General features: G+C 43.1%; 3 protein-coding genes and 1 pseudogene across 3 annotated transcripts, besides 1 other annotated feature; all 4 read left to right on the top strand.

Moving 5' to 3' along the window:
* The first annotated feature begins 304 nt into the window (after positions 1–304).
* mttB lies at positions 305–1,144 on the top strand (annotated as a pseudogene).
* Positions 305–1,144: a sequence feature.
* Positions 1,145–7,410: 6,266 nt separating this feature from the next.
* rps19 (hypothetical protein) lies at positions 7,411–7,695 on the top strand. The gene has a single exon. It carries the CDS (start codon positions 7,411–7,413, stop codon positions 7,693–7,695), a length of 285 nt encoding a protein of 94 aa, YP_009295055.1.
* Positions 7,696–7,708: 13 nt separating this feature from the next.
* Positions 7,709–10,889, top strand: rps3 (ribosomal protein S3; the record flags this gene model as incomplete). The annotated part of the gene is made up of 2 exons: positions 7,709–7,782; positions 9,293–10,889. 2 exons carry the CDS (start codon positions 7,709–7,711, stop codon positions 10,887–10,889), a joined length of 1,671 nt encoding a protein of 556 aa, YP_009295054.1.
* rpl16 (ribosomal protein L16) lies at positions 10,822–11,337 on the top strand. Its single transcript has one exon. It carries the CDS (start codon positions 10,822–10,824, stop codon positions 11,335–11,337), a length of 516 nt encoding a protein of 171 aa, YP_009295053.1.
* The last annotated feature ends 6,109 nt before the right edge of the window (positions 11,338–17,446 follow it).

Below are 17,446 nucleotides of genomic sequence, written 5' to 3'. Positions count from 1 at the left end.
CCTCGAACCCTTAGAATTCAATCACCCCGCTCTATGCCAGGTCTTGCAAAGCTTATGTAACGAGGGGCAAGAATCCCCATTCTATTGGGAAGTAAAAACGACCCAGGCAGAGCATTTCCAGGGCTTTTTAAAACAAAAGCACCAAGCCCGATTGGATATGCAACATCGCCGAGAGTTATCCACTCAATGGGAATCTCTTGAGAGAAGGAACGCTTTTCTAAGCGAGGAAACCGCCTCTCTAAGAGAAAAACTTTTTATTCTCGACAGGGAAGCCCCATAAAATTCTTTTTTGTTCATTACTAAAATGAATCGAATCCTATCAAATATTTAGATTTATCCTTTGAATTACTCATATATATCCTATGAATTTAATTTCGCATCGGAAACTATTCTAGGAGAAGTTCGAATCCGTTCCGTTCGGATATTGATTGGTCTTGGTTTTACATGGTTTACGTGTTACTGGTTCCCGGAAGAGTTAATATCTCCATTAGCTAAACCCCTTCTTACCCTGCCTTTGGATTCGTATTTTGTTCGTACACAATCAACGGAGGCCTTCCCGACATATGTTGCAACGTCTCCAATAGCATGCTCTTACTTCGTCTTTCCCTTAATAAGTCATCAAATTTGGTGCTTTTTGATCCCCAGTTTCTATGGGGAACAAAGGACGAAATACAATCGATTCCTCCATTTAAGTGGTTCTCGCTTCTTCTTGTTCCTGTTCCTAACTCCTCCCCGGGTAGTTCCCAATGTTTGGCACTTTCCATACTTCATGGGTGCAACATCAACAAATTCGCTCATGATCAAGCTACAACCTAAGATCTATGACCATATTATGTTAACTGTTCGTATTTCGTTCATTCCATCGGTATGCTCCCAGGTACCTGTAATTGTGATCCGTTTGTCAGAACCAAGGGGTCTTTCTGTAGAAACCTCCACGAACAATCGTCGTTTTTTGATGGTTTTTCCGCTTCTCACAGCTGCTCTTTCCACACCTCCGGATATCTGGTGCCAAATTGTCGCCCGTTTCCTTATTTCTTTGATAATAGAGTTTGCTATCTTTGTGGCATCGATTGTACAAGTTCGTGAAGAGGGCTGGACGAGTGGAATGAGGGAGAGCGGCTCGATCGACAAAAAATAAGAGTAGCCTCCCTAGAACCTGGCAAAGTCATTATCAATGAATTCCCGAGCAATTCTCAACCAACATATGCGATTCATTCCCTTCATGTACAGGAAGAGTTCAACAGAAGTCATCTCTCTGGCTTTAATCACACTTTCAATTTCTTGCTTTTTGGCTTCTTTCATCAAAGATAGGTGTGAGCTAAAGACTTTTCTCGCTAAACCCGTCTCTGATCTTCTCTACTTTTTTGGCTGCTTTCTTTCCTATGGGTGTAAGGTTCCTAATGTTCTAACTCAGAAAGTATAGTCGTTCTCTCTTCCTGACCCTTCGGCCAAGCCGCTTTTTCTGTTCATTGGATTGATAGCTTTTCCCTCTCCCCAACCGCTGTCATGTCCCGCTACGCTAGTTCTACTGTGCTTTCCTTCCTTGGCCTAAGAAAGAAGGCTAGTAACTTCCCTTATTCATAGGGGCATTTCTATCGAGTAGTCACTCTTTCTGTCCTGACTCGGGAATAAACCCGATGGTCAATCTTTCCCTGGCTTGAGAGGTTTCATTTCAGGTTAAGCAGGGGATCTTCACTCTAATGCTTTCATTCCTTCAGCTTCATATAGGTGAATCATTGGTTCTTTTCCTCTCTTTCCCTCTCGCGAGCTTCCTTTCGGAGTCGACGTCGGGACGCCCTTTCTTGCTGATGGTCATGTTCTTCCTTTTTGACCCATGCTTTGGTTGAGGAGAAAAACCTTGTGCATAAACAACAATACCCCTAGCTTGGAAATACTATATTACCGGCTGGCAGGTTTTTACGCGAAAAAGACCCCCATCCGCAGTCTCTGGTCTAGCAGGTATTTCTTCCTATTTTGCTTTTGTCTCAGCATATCTTTCATCAGCAGAGGATTCTTCGCCCCTTCTTCCACATCAACCCTCGTAAGTAGCAGAGTCCCGTCAGTTCACTTCCTTGAATTCTTAGTCGAGTAAGCCTACCAATAGCGGGAGCAATGTCCAGTTCAACCGAAACTACTGCTGCATAAAGGGCAGGTCCAACGGCACAAGACCTCCTATTGAGAAAAGAAAAGGTAAATACTTAGCTTCCTAATAAGCTTTCAAGAGAACAATGTGTTCAAACCGAAGCTCCTAGATCAAAGGCATAACTTGGGTCTACTGGTCTGACATCGCTCCTAGAATTGGATCCGATCCTAGCCTAGCTTAAAAGAAGTCGTTACGCGAGAAGGTGTAGGTGCTGCTCGATCGAGCCAAGTAGTCCCTTTCTGCTCATAGTAGCCTTTACTACTCATAATGGCCAATACCCCTTCAACTAGAGTTTCGTATTCTACTCTGGAAGTGAGTGAGTCAAGATCTGCAAGGACTGAACCGAGCTTCCTCCTCCACTGGATCGAGTTCACTTACGCTTTCCCTTCTTCATCTCAAGGTTTTGGAACTTATTATAAGTAGCTCCCACATTGGTTTCATTATGGGTCTGAAGCCCTGCCCTTCTATCTTTCCCAGGAGCTAATTCCGACATATCTCTCTGTTCGAATCGAAACTTCCTCTGTTTGTTGGAAAGAAGTCCGCTCTTCGGTCATCTATAATAGAAGCGAAGCAGCTACTGCAGACAGGACTTAGGGGTAGGCAAGAGAGGCTGGCTTCCAGCGAATATGATGCACCTTCTTAGTCGACTGAAGGTCATTGTAATACACATCGCGTGCTCGAATAAGTGGGTCCAGCCCCTTAAGTGATCTAGAGTGCCATGGCTGGTTGAGGGTTTGATAGAAAAGGAAAAAGGAATGGATTGCATGTGGCCAAATTGCCTGGCGCACTGAGTTTGAGAATCTTGCTCGAGATAAATGTCTTTGCTCAAGTACACTGGTAGATCGCGAGCCACTAAAATAGCTTTCCATATGTCTTGTTCTTCTCTTCTATAGCAGCTTTTGGATAGAACAAGTTTATTGAACCTCCGAAAAACCTGTCATGTCATGAAAAGGGTTCCACATATGTACTTATCTTTTCCTATCAAAATTGGCCAGATAAAGGAAACATTTTTTTGTGGGAGCGGCTTAAGCCAATTGATGGCCATAAGAAGAAAAAGGCATACCCTTATCTATAATAACAGCAAAGAAAAAACTAATAAGAATCTATTTGTTTTCTGTCTTTATTTACTTAACAACAACAAAACAAGCAACGGCTTCTAACGCTACAGACGCTATATGTTAATAAGAAGCCGTTGTGCGTGAGTAAAGTGACGCTACGCGTCTTCCTTGTTCGTTTAGCTAACGCGCATCCGTTTTCTTGCTTGCGTATTACAAGATTCGGCACTACAAAAAGGATAATGGTAACCCCACCATTCACTACTTCATTTATGAATTGAATAGTAATAGAAATACATGTCCTGCCGAGACAGAATTTGTAACTTGCTATCCTCTTGCCTAGCAGGCAAAGATTGACCTCCGTGGAAAGGATGATTCATTCGGATCGACATGAGAGGCCAACTACATTGCATTGCCAGAATCCATGTTGTATATTTGAAAGAGGTTGACCTCCTTGCTTCTCTCATGGTACACTTCTCTTCCCGCCGAGCCCCCTTTCTCCTCGGTCCACAGAGACAAAATGTAGGACTGGTGCCAACAGTTCATCACGGAAGAAAGGACTCACTAAGTCGGGATCACTAACTAATACTAATCTAATATCTAATAGAATAGAATAGAAAAGAACTGTCTTTTCTGTATACTTTCCCCGGTTCCGTTGCTACCGCGGGCTTTACGCAATCGATCGGATTAGATAGATATCCCTTCTTCATCTCAAGGATCTCGGAGACCCACCAAAGTACGGCTGCGTTAGCGCAGGAGTTTTCTTGGTCGCTTTCAGTTTGAAAATGTGTACGTAGCTTCCTTGTACAAGAGCTCTCTCTCTGAGAGCTTGATCGGGAAGCACTCTCTCTGTCCCTCCGCCTCCGTATCTGACCCACCACCCTTGCTTAGCTTGAAGCTTGCTCTGGCTTGGTCTAAACCTACCTACCTTGAATGGCTTGTTTGTGAGTCCCTACCCCACCGGCCGGAGCAGGAAGACCTGAACATGTCGTCTATGAAGCCTCAAAGATGCTGCTTATGTTTACCTAAAATGCCGTTGACGTTGATGAAGGAGACTACTGTCGATTGACGATTGAAGGCACATCCTTCCCCTATTGTCCTTCTAGCGCTGGGACATAGTCTTTCAATTCATCTCTTCTCCCCTGCTTCATCAGGTATGCAGGTGAAGCAGTAGAAAACCAATCAATTCAAAGATCTTAGATGAAGACGAATCTATGAACAGCAAAATCGTCGGATCGCCTGATTCTGCTTATGCCAATGAGGAAGTAGGTGCTATCTTCAGGTTCGGTCTTTCATTCCTCGCTCGGGGACTCTTTCGTGCTTGCTTGGGGTTCTTGCTTTTTTGTTTAGCAGCCCCGGACCAGATTCAATAGCTACCATACCACTTCACGAAGTGAGCCTCCACCTAGACATAGAAAGTCCTTTTCTAGCGGCTCTGCCTGAGACTGAGGAAAGCCCCATCCCCGAGTCGGTGAAAGCCCAGCTCTTTCGGACTTCAAGTTCCGTGCTTCCCAATTAGTCACTCATCTCGCGCTACTATTGAATCTACTTTTTGATTCACTTTTTGGAACAAAAACAAGAAAGAGCGTGCGTATCTAACTAATAGACTGAGACTCGGCCTTTAGACTATCAGTTCCGTCCTTTTCTTGTCCTTTTACCGGATTCGGACATGAATTCTAACTATACAGATTGTTTTGTTTAAGACATTATCGGGCAAGACTTTAGGTTCAAGTCAAGTGATTGGATAATGGATAGAGCTTGTGCATCTTTTCGTTCATAGTGGGATAGGGTCCCCTTTTGTATCTGACCTTTAGATCAGGGGAGACAGAATCAATTCTAGAAGGTTTCATTCTATGCCCCCCCTCTCCTTATCAGTCGAGCTATTTCATAACCTCAACTTTTCCATTGCTTTGGCAGCTGCTCTCGCTTCGTGGCTTGCAGCGCCTGAATCGAATGCTCGAATGTACTTGATTTCCTTTGTCGCTTTAGCTGAGTTCGAATTTCTCTCGGGCTGAATTGAATAGTAGCCTCAAGTCATCTGACTATCCCCCATCCTGACTTGGCCCCTCCCTATCCTTCCTTAGCTGCCCTCAAAGCTTCTCTTGATTACTTTCTTTCGGCAAGGGCAGTTGTAGTTTCAAAGAAATCCCGACGAGAATCACTCGAGGATCAGGGGGCAACTACTACTATTATAAGACAGACTTGGCTTCAGACGGACCAATGCCCTTCCTTGATCTTTCACCTCATAGATCAAGATCAGGCCCAACTTCTTGCTTTTTTGCTGCTGGCCTAGCCTATCTTCCCCCTATTTTATTTTCTAGTCTTCCTTTAGCTTTGCAATTGAAACTAAGTTCGATGGCCCGAAGCGGCCACACCAACCCCCCGTTGCCTGTTATGAATAGAACCAGGCTATGTCTGATTCCTTAATGAATCTGAGATGAGCTTGAAAAAGGCTTTTCATAAACTCTTTTCTTTCTCTCATTAAAGAATGGGGTTCCCATACAAGAAAACAAGGGACGAGTCTGGTGAGAGAGGTGAGTCTTCTCCTTGCCTAGATGTGAAAGGCCTTTTTGATTTTTGCCTATGATGGCATGCCTGCTGTTACTTCACTCGGTCAATGGGGAGAAACCACCTCACCTTTATATCGCTTTGTTTGATGCTACTTAGACTTGAATCAACCAACCGGATCTGTTCGATCTCCTGCGGCGAGTGCTGCTTCTTTGACCTGTGCTTCCTACGCCTTTGCCTTTAGTTTAGACTCTTTCCCTCCTGCCTTCAAGTAAGAAATCCTTCGCACCTTTAGTGGTTGAGCTGACCAAGCAAGTCATTTGTTTTTCTTTCTTGTGTTTTCAGTTGCTGTCGAGGAGGGCTGTCAAGTCTCTTGCTTCTTTCGTAGCTAATGTTCCCCGGCCGTCTAGCATGCCATTCCTTCTCTCATTCTAAGCAGTCGAAGTGGTATCAGTCTTCCTCCCATTCTTCGAAGTGAGGTGCAATATCCTATTCTATTATTCTGTCTTCGGTCCGTCAGTCAGCAACACCAAGGCAAGATCGATTCAAGTACAAGCCGAAGCCCAATTGCAGCTACGCCTTTTCAGAAAGCCCTTACTCCAAGAAATTCAATAGGCAGCTCTTCCTCCAACGGATTCAACGGCATCGGAGTCGTTGGCAGCAACAAGAGCTAAGACCGCATTGGCTTGGCTTCCATGTCCTTCTTTTTCTTCCTTGTTCGCAGCTACCTATGAGTGAACGGTCGATTCAACTATAGTTCTGGCATCCTTAACATCGCATATTCACGAGCAAAGAGTTTGATTTTCTTTATGCCCATATCTCGGTTTTCAGTAACTGATGTCAGTGTATGGATGGAGGAAGAAGGGTATTCCAGATTTTAGAGAAATTGACTAGTTCTTGTCTTCGCGCTACAGAAGCTCAGGCATTCTTTCTTAGAACAGAAGGTCAAACTCATGACGAAGTCTGAAACCCTACTTCTTTGTTGACTACAGAAGCAGTGCTTGGAAGTCAGGCTCGAGGGATACTCATCTTCGGATAATTCAATATCCAATCTATGAACCACAGAGCGCTAAACAGACAAGCACTCCCTCATCTAATGTCTTAGTTGCCTAGTAGAGTCAGGAACTCGGAGCCTATCACAGAAGAGCTCCCCGGGGTCCTCTCAAGCGCCGAGGGCTCGATACCCTATATGTGCTTACCGAAGGAGATGAGCTTGATTCTCATACAAACGTGCAAACAATCAAGAAGAAAGAAGAACATAAACAGAAGAACATCATCAGACTAATAAAGGCGCAGCAGAGTACTCTCTTTGATGGTCTCGCTTCTTCATATCCTCTTTCCATAGAAAGTCTCATCCATAGGAAAGCATGCATTTCAAAGAAAATAGAAAAAAAAGAACTTCTTATTAAGAAAGAAAGAAGAAGACGATTATAACTAGGTTCCCGTATAGATCCACCTTGCTTCAAAATAAAGAGTCAAAAACTATTATCATGAAAAAAAGAATAGATTTTTCGAAAAAAAGAAGATTGCTTCGACTTCAAACATGACATTACATGTCATGCTTAACACAGAAGAAGCCAATGTGAGAAAAAGTGAACGAAGGACCAAGGAGGATTCATGAGCAGAAGGAGGAGGAGTAGGAGCGTAAGCCACTCGACAGGAGAGGAGCGAAGACAGACAGAATCGAAGCGAAAAAATTAGTTCATGCCACGACGATCTATATGGAAGGGAAGTTTTGTTGATGCATTCCTCTTGAGAATGAAAAAGAAGAGAGATCTTCTTTTGAACAGGAAAATTTGGTCACGTAGATCTTCTATTTCGCCGGAATTCGTTGATTGCTCCGTACGAATTTACAATGGAAAAACTCCTGTTCGTTGTAAGATTACTGAAGGAAAGGTTGGTCATAAATTTGGAGAGTTTGCTTTTACACGAAAACGAAGACCTTCGAGAACAAATATTGGACGGGGAAGAAAAAGGGGGAAAAAGTGAAGTCTAAGCGCATATGGCACGCAAAGGAAATCCGATTTCGGCAAGACGTGATCTGAATCGTAGTTCAGATTCAAGTTGGTTTAGTGAGGGCGACCGCGAAAGTAACCGAATGGCTCAGTCTTTTAGTTGTCCCAGATTAGAATATCAAAGGAGGACGTTGCAGATGCCCGGGGCGGACACGACTTCTTCTAAGGCTAGAAGACCACTGGAAGACACCCAGGACTATAGCATGTCGTGAAAGAAGCACACTGGGCGGGCGTGCTTCGACCGTGTCTCCGGGGCACAGTTGAATGTCAATATCATGAACGCGAGGTGCAGGATACCAGGCCGATAAACCCGGGCAACCACTCCCCTATGTGCCAATCGCTAGCGCATCCAGGGCCCCGGCGCCCAGCTCAGCTGGAGAGGCCTAGCCTGATCTGAGAAGTGCTAATTCGGTTCGGATATACTTCATTAAAGAATGCCACCGCCCCTGGAATCAATAAGAAAACAAGTGCTAAGTTTCAGATCAGTGAATAAACCGAAACGAAAGAAGAGACGTTTCTCGCTCGGCGCCTAAAGCGCACTATGCTCCGCTTCAACAAATGAGAGTTTTCGGTGGAACCGGTGAACCACGCGAGCTGGTTAGATGCGTGGGACAGAGGGCTCGTAGTACCTGCTAGCGCGGCTACGCAGTGGAAGGGAAGGAGCCTAAATCGACCCCTCCTCTTTTTTTTTCAAAAGCAGTAAGGAGATTGTACTCTCGGATGAGACTAAGCAGCTACCGATCGTTCCGACGCGCCCTTGACCTATTTTGATGTTGACCAAAAACAAACCTATCTCTAAAGTGGAGCCTAGTTTAAGCTGTCAAACAAGTGATGATTGAATGAAAGAAAAACCACTAGTAGGGATATGGATGGAGTCTCGCTCAGTAAAGAGAGTTGTAGGATTCGTAATTGATAAGCGGAACAGAGCCTTTACTTTCAAATGACAACTACTTATTCCTGCTGCGAGGGCGTTGCACGAAACCAAACCGCCCCCCGCCCGATCAAGTACCAGTTGCTTCGCAGGTAGGCCCACTTAGGTTAGGGGGCATTGCCCCTCAGTTCTTACCAACCTCCGGTGTGTAATCGACATGTTTCTAGCTAGAACTCGGTCGAATAAGAATCATTGATTTCCTCTGCTGTCAATTTCTTATTCATTCATTGCGCTCGGCCTTCGCTCCTCTCCAACTCAGTCGAGTGGCTTCCGCTCCTTTCTCATCTCAAACCAGAACGACTTTGAACGTTAGGGAAGATAAGGGAAGACCGCCTGAGCGAAGCGACCGAAGGGACTTGACTTATCCGAACCGAACGATAGCAGCTTAAAGCTAAGCCTATCACGAGCAGCGTCGCTCCTTGATCGGCGGGGAGGAGCATCTCAAAGTATGGGGCAAAGGATCAAGCGCTTTGACTTTGTCTCCCGGGATCCATCACAGGTTGGGTTTGAGAGCCGTGTGATGGGTGACTATCCAGCACGGTTCGGAGAGCACTTTGAGTCTGCGCTGGTGAATGGAAGCCTCCCCTATCAAGCAAGAAGGAAGCGGCTCTTCCCACGGCGGAGTCACCATTGACTCTATTTATTATTATGGTAAATCAGTGTATCAAGATGTCAATCTGAGATCTTATTTCGGTTCGATACGTCCACCTACGAGACGAACCTTTGGCTTTCGTCTCGGTAGGTGTATTATTCTACATTTTCCCAAAAGAACTTTCATTCATTTCTTTCTTCCCCGTCTACCACGACGACGAAAACGACGTGAAAAAGCCAGACCCGGAAAGGAGAAGGGCCGGTTTTTTGGGGGGGCATTTGGGAAAGTCGGGCCGATCGGGTGTCTTCATTCAAGCGACGGTACAGAAGAAGAACGAAACGAAGTGAGAGGCCGGGGGGCAGGGAAAAGAGTCGAGTCGATCAGGCTCGACGATCGGGAGAAGCAAAACGAAATCAGGATTTGGCCGAAAAAGAAGCAAGGCTATGGATACCATGACCAATCACCATCGATAAAGAAGACTCTTTCTAAATCACTTCGGGTCAGCGGGGCCTTCAAGCATCCGAAATACGCCGGGATTGTAAATGACATAGCGTTCCTGATAAAAAATGACGACTCCGTCAGAAAAACTAAGTTATTCAAGTTCTTTTTCCCAAAGAAGTCCCGCTCCGACCGCCCGACGAGTCATCTACTTAAAAGGACCCTCCCTGCAGTGCGCCCTTCCTTGAATTATTCGGTCATGCAATACTTATTGAATACAAAGAAAAAAATGAATTTCGACCCCGTCGTAGTTCTCAATCATTTCGTGGCACCGGGCGTGGCTGAACCATCTACGATGGGGGGAGCTAATACACAGGAAAGAAGCTTAGATAAGAGAATACGTTCTCGCATCGCTTTTTTTGTAGAAAGCTCGACCAGCGAGAAAAGGTGTTTGGCCGAAGCCAAAAAGAGGTTGATCCACTTTATTCGCCAAGCGAATGATCTTCGCTTCGCGGGAACAACAAAAACCACCATCTCGCTCTTTCCTTTCTTCGGTGCTACCTTTTTTTTTCCAAGGGATGGGGTTGGGGTGCATAATAACCTTTTTTCCGAGGATGCCCGGGAACAACTACAACTCCTAGGTCAATTAAGGAGAAAATATTGGAACCCCATGAGTCTCATGAGTAAGGATAAGGTAATGGAATTGATAGAGAATTTCATAGACCTAGGTAGGATAGGAGAATTGATAAAGGGAATAGAGATGATGATAGAGATCATACTGAGAAACAGAAGAATTCCGTACGGTTACAACTCTTATTTGAACGAAGTTAAAAAAATAAGATCTTTGTTGTCTAATAGAACAAACACTAATACCTTAATTGAATCAGTCAAGATCAAATCTGTTTATCAAAGTGCTTCTCCGATTGCTCAAGACATCCCTTTTCAACCGAGGAACAAAAGAAGATCATTTCGTTCCATTTTTAGTAAAATAGTGAAGGGTATTCCATTAGTAATGAAAAAGGGGGTGGAGGGGATCCGTATATGTTGTTCAGGTCGATTAAAAGGTGCAGAAATAGCTAGAACTGAATGCGGAAAGTATGGAAAAACATCTCGTAATGTATTTAACCAGAAAATAGATTATGCTCCTGCGGAAGTATCTACTCGTTACGGAATCTCAGGTGTCAAAGTGTGGATTTCATATAGTTAAAAAAAAGGGGGACGTGCTATATCCGAAACGTACGAAATATAGTAAATATCGTAAAGGCAGATGTAGTAGGGGTTGCAAACCGGACGGTACACAACTTGGTTTTGGAAGATATGGCACTAAAAGTTGTAGAGCTGGTCGTCTTTCATATCGAGCCATTGAAGCAGCGCGTCGTGCTATAATCGGACACTTCCATCGTGCTATGAGCGGACAATTCCGAAGAAATGGTAAGATATGGGTAAGAGTTTTCGCAGATATCCCTATTACCGGGAAACCTACAGAAGTAAGAATGGGAAGAGGAAAAGGAAATCCTACGGGTTGGATTGCTCGTGTGTCCACGGGACAAATCCTATTTGAAATGGATGGTGTGAGTTTGTCAAATGCTCGACAAGCCGCTAGATTAGCGGCGCATAAACTATGTTCGTCAACCAAGTTTGTTCAGTGGTCGTAAGCTAATTAGTTAGTGGGGAAATTCAAAAGAATTAGGCGAAGTGTTTGTTCCTGAACGAGGGAAGTGGAAAGACACTAAGGGAGAGGGATATACTCCTTTTTAGAATCGCCGAAATTGTACGACTGTTCCAGGCGTACGACCCGGATACGTTAAGGTTTCTTTCTTCCGGACCGGTTTCTAAAGTTCTAGTAGTAAGAATAAATAAGAAAGAGAAGAGCTAAGATTCAGGAAAGGAAGTTGTTTCAGTCAAACTAAAGTAAGTGGGCTACTCAAACTCTTGAACAAGCGGGGCATCTCCTCGAGTTGCGAAAGGGGCTGCAAGTTCAATTGCTGATGTTCGTTATGCTACTGAAGTGTCTCAAGCTGCTCAGTACTCCACTTCCTTAAATACATCCATACTTCTTGAGGTGAGAAAGACGTACCGATTGAAGAGTGAAAGTACCCCCTAAAGCCTTTTTTCTTTGTCAGATCAGAGCAAGAAAACTCCTGCAACAAAAGCGCAACGGCGGAGGACCAAGAAACTACCCGACCCCGTACATCTGTAACAGTGACAATGGTATTATTGAAACTAGCTTGAACATGAATGACTCCCTTTGGTATTCTACGTGCACTCTTACGTGAACCAATACGTCCATTCCTACGCGAACTAATTCTCGGTATAGCTTTTGCCATATTTTAGCATCTCGTAAATATGAGTCAGCGATATATGGATATATCCATTTCACGATTCTTTATTTGTACATTGGTTCATTTGGCAAGTCTGATTATCCTTGTCGTTGTTTATGTCTCGGGTTGGAACAAATTACTATAATTCGTCCTCTTCTACGGATTAGTCGACATTTTTCACAAATTTGACGAACAGAAGCTCTTATTTTCATATTTCCCATTCCTTACCTTAATTGAAAATAGACTTGACTTCTACTTCTTGGAAGAAAAAAAGTTTCTTGATATTTTGCATCTCGAATTGTATTCCCGCGAAAGGCATGTGAAAGTTTCAAAATGAATCCTTCGAATCTTTGTTGCGAAGTCGATAAATTATACGCCCTCTGGTTGAATCATAACGACTTACTTCAATTTTTACTGTATTTTATGGCGGTATCCGTATAAACCTACGTCGGATCTTTCCCGAAACATAACTTAGAATCAGATCTTCATTATCTAAATAAACCCGGAACATACTATTCGGAAGCGATTCATTAATGAAACCCTCATGAATTCATTTTGGTTCTTTCATCCCAGGTACAGTAAGTTACCTTGAAGTATCAACTAATGGAGGTAGAACGATATTAGACAACCCCCAAATTTGCACAAATAGGAAGTTTTGGATCCAATTTGGATATTCAAAATCTTACCATATATAACACCAAATTTCTCCACCGATTCCTTCTAGTCGAGCCTCTCGGTCTGTCATTATACCTCGCGAAGTAGAAAGAATTACAACCCCCATCCCACCTAAAATTCTAGGGATTCGTTGATAGTTAGAATAGATTCGTAGACCGGGTCGACTGATCCGTTTTCAATTTGAAATATTTCTATAGGGTCTTTTCCTATTCCTTCTATGTCGCAGGGTTCAAACCAAAAAATTTTTGTTGTTTTCTCGATGTTTTCTCACGTTTTCAATAAAACCTTCTCGTAAAAGTATTCTTACAATATTTTCGGTAATATTAGTGGATGCTATTCGAACCACTCTTTTTCGATCCATATCAGCATTTCGTATAGAAGTTCTTATCTCAGCAATAGTGTCCCTACCCATGATGAACTAGAATTATTGGGGCAAAAAAATTTTATACTATCAACGTGTTTTTTTTACTTATTTGTCTATGAATATTCATTATATTATTAAAGAAAGGTATATGCGTGAGACACATTATACTAAATTCTTAATCTATTTCTTTCAAATACTCCACTAGAAACATATCACGATTTCATTTTAGAATACCTCGGGAGCTAATGAAACTATTTTAGTCAAATTTCATTGTCTCAACTCCCGGGCGATTGCACCCAAAATTCTAGTTCCTTTTGGATTTCCTTCTTGATCAATAACAACTGCGGCATTTTCATCATATCGTATTATCATCCCGTTGTCACGTTTGAGTTCTTTACAGGTACGCACAATTACTACTTCGGATCTTTCTAGGGGCATATTAGGTACTGCTTCTTTGATAACAGCAACAATAATGTCACCAATATGAGCATATCGGCGATTGCTAGCTCCTATGATTCGAATACACATCAATTCTCGAGCCCCGCTGTTATCCGCTACATTGAAATGGGTCTGAGGTTGAATCATATCATTTTTTTACTCTTTTCTTTACAATGCAAAGGGCGAAGAAAAAAAGAAATCTTTTTTGTCCACAAACACAAAAAGAAACCTGCGTTTTTGTTTCATTCCTAAGATTCCTTTCGGTTGGTTCTACATTTTTCTTCTATATCCGAAATAATGAATTGAGTTCGTATAGGCATTTTGGATGCTGCTATTGAAATAGCTCTTCTGGCTATATTTTCTGTTACTCCACCCATTTCATAAAGTATTCGACCGGGTTTCACAACAGCTACCCAATATTAAGGGGATCCTTTTCCCGAACCCATACGTGTTTCCGCGGGTCGTACAGTAACTGGTTTGTCTGGAAATATACGTACCCATATTTTTCCCCCACGACGTGCATTTCGTGTCATTGCTCGTCGACCTGCTTCTATTTGTCTAGATGTGATCCAAGCAGGTTCAAGTGCTTGAAGAGCATATTTACCGAAACAAATATGATTACCTCGATAAGATATTCCCTTCATTCTTCCTCTATGTTGTTTACGGAATCTGGTTCTTTTGGGGTTCTAGTTGATGGTTTTTTCTGAATTCCATCTCTACTACAGAACCGGACGTGAGAGTTTCTTCTCATCCAGCTCCTCGCGAATCACGAATAAAGGATTTCTAAATTTGGATTTTGAATATTCCTTTTTATATTTGTTTGAATTTGAATGAAGATAGAATATTCAAATGAAATGAAGTGAAGATATATATGTATTTACTGAGGAATACGAAGAATCGTTGGACTCTTTGAGATTTCATCAAATATAAAAAATCCCCCACACATATCTGCCACCCTTTAGAGGGAATAAAGACACTCCCCCGGAAAGAAGATCCCAAAAGCCGGTCTCTGTGTTCCAATATTAGCGGTAGAGTTGTGACTCCCGCAGAGGATTCTTGCAGAGGGGATAACATCCCATGGGTAAGGCAACGGGGAGTGATACTGTGATCACGGGCATAAATCAATAATATGTAGGCTGCTACAGAACAGAAAATCCACTATACATTCATAGAACCCCTTAGAGGGAAATATGAATCCATTGAGTGCTAAGTGTCATAAGAGAACTGAGCCCCAGGCCCTTTATTCCAGAGTAAGGAAGTAAGGAATAGAGTACAGGGCCGACTAAGAGTTTTGGGTTCGCCTTTCCGTCTATAATATTAGCTTTCCTACAATCCCACTTTTTTGGGCAGAAAACCTCGCCCCAACTTTTTGTTCCGCGCTTTTAGTAATCGATCATCTTCTGGTTTTGTCTACTGCAGCAGAACCGAGAATCATCTTCCCGTTCCCGTTTTGTCTTCTCCTTCTGCAGCGGAGAAAATGAAGTCTGCAGAAAGGAAGTTCAATGGCGCGGAACGGTGAATAGACAGATCCGGTTAAGGCTGCTGCAGAACCTAAATTCACTGCCGCGGAACGGTGAATAGACTTACCCGGGAGATGATCGAGGAAGTAAATAATATATACGCTAATATGAAATCAACAAACCTTTTGAGACTAGGAGTATATCATGGGCCCACCACACGGACCGGAGTTGCTTACCTCATAAAGCTTTTTTACCGCCTGTATACTAGCCAGAATAGGGATGATGGAGTTCGGAGTGATGGGGCAAGCACAAATTATGGGAATATAATGAATCATGAAGAACCTCGAATGAATGGAATTACTGCTACGGAACGCCTAATTAATGATTTCTGGGGGACATTCTATTTATCCTCATTTTCGCCGGACTTTCAAGACTGGGATTCTTGAAGTTCTCCTAGAGACGAATCCGGGGTTAGGTTAGCTAGATTTGGGAAAGAAATGGATTCACTTGGACTTAATTACTTGAATTCCTTTTTATATTCAATAATAATAGACTAATGAAGAGTATGAAGCTGCCTTAGACTTGACTACAACTACACGGATCGAACTCAAAGGAAGAGCAGGAAAGATGATAATTATTGAAAGGGAGTCAAATGACCTATCCTTGAAAGCATGAAATGAATTCAGCCTTGCTAATGCTAATGAAACTAGTGAAGGTTGCCTAATTACTTCTCTGATGCCAATGATCCTCGCAAGAAAGCAAGGTTCAGAGCGGGAATAAGATTCATCTGGACTTACTTTTCTCGCATCTCTTCCGGTCGGGCATAAAGCACCCTTATGCAATCCCCCAAGTCGAAAAGTATAAGACTCCCATGCTGGGTTCCTGCTTTATCTAATTTTCTTGGATTTGAGAGACCCGTATACATAGCACGCAAGGGATCCTCTTATAGAGCTGGGGAATTGAAATCCTTATCGAAGGATCTCCCTAAAAGCTTTCATCGATCTTAGGAGCTTAACCCATCGTTTGGCATCCCAATGATGGGGTTCTTCTATCTGTGGGAGCTACTAAGTTACATTACAATCATTGAATTGAACCGGGAGTCCCTTTGTTATAAAGATATCGTACTCACCCCTTTTTAGATAAAGTGAAGCGCGCAAAGAGAACAAACAAGATGGTGAGAGCGACGTGGGGCACTCCTCTTTACCCTGAATTTGAGAATTCGCAGTATGGTTGAACCCGGGACCGGATCCACAGGCGTTGGAACTACTCTCAGGACTCTCTCCCTTTTAGCGCCGGCAGGAGATATATTTATTTAGAGGAAAGAAGGAAGTTTCTCTCCTTAGATTCTATATATAGCCCAGATATAGAAATAGAAAAGGACATTCTAGAAAACTCTCCTCTATCTAGTATTCAATCCGAGTCCTATGTGACTAGGGACGGCCACCGCCCTCTTTCGTGGGAAGACTTTTTACTAAATCTCTATTCACGTAAGAAGAAGGACGCCATCTTGAATATTGAGGAGGCTCTTACCTAGACCTACTATCAGGCTATGGTGAGATCGAGCAAAGAAGAGCCTATTACAGTAAGATTCTAGTCTTCTTTCCCTTTCCCCAGCAGCTGAGAAGGCCATGACGAGACTAATAAGGCCTTGTTCCTCTTCTCTCTTGCCAACTTCAAATGAAAATCGGAGATTCCCTTTCCTCATCCGCTCTCACTGCTCATCCTATCCTACCCTTGGCTGCTATCTATGCCATCCTGATAAGATATTCAGATATCAAAGAGAGAACTGGGAAAGAATCCACAAAAAGGGAGCCCCCCGAGCGTCAGGCTCTCTTATCCCAGCGAGGAAAGACAGGGGGCGAAAGGGATATTAGTATAGAGTGATTAATATACCTGACCTATGGAGTCAAATAAGAAAGAGAGAAGTAAGCGGGAGTACTATTCTCAACTATAGCTATAGGAAATAAAGTCCCTTTCAGAAGGGGGTCTATCGCCTTAAGGCTAATTGAAGGACAGATGGCCTTCCCTAGCCCCTTTCGCCTGCTATTAGGTTAATCACGCACCTCAGAGAGCTTATTTTGACTCCTCATTCTATCTGGAAAGGACCTCGTATACGTCTAACTGATCCCAATCAGTCTTATCAACTGAAAAGAAGGAAGTGTGACGCGCTCTCTTAAGCTTGCCTGTCTACCTTCCCAAAGAAGAAGACGCAGAATTCAGCAAGAAATTTAGAATATCCCCTGTTCCTCGCTCCATTTGTCAAGCCTTCTCTTCTTTCTATCGCATTGAATAAGATCTCTCTGCCCTTCTGTAAGCGACTATCCCATCCCGTTCCTTTATCTTTCTTGATTTCAATGTCTCCTTCCTGCCCTTAGAATATCTTACTAGCCTAGGGAAAGAATTTCTAATGGAGGGAAAGCCTAGCTTGAAGCTTCTTAAGCTCACCCTATTTATTTAGAATAGCAAAGAAAAAACTAAACAAGCAACGGAACAAGCATTGGTCAGC

This window comes from Ipomoea nil, assembly GCF_001879475.1.
Source record: "Ipomoea nil mitochondrial DNA, complete sequence, cultivar: Tokyo-kokei standard".
Lineage (NCBI taxonomy): Eukaryota > Viridiplantae > Streptophyta > Magnoliopsida > Solanales > Convolvulaceae > Ipomoea > Ipomoea nil.
Note: the sequence above shows the minus strand (reverse complement) of the source record. Positions and strands in the feature narration are given on the sequence as shown.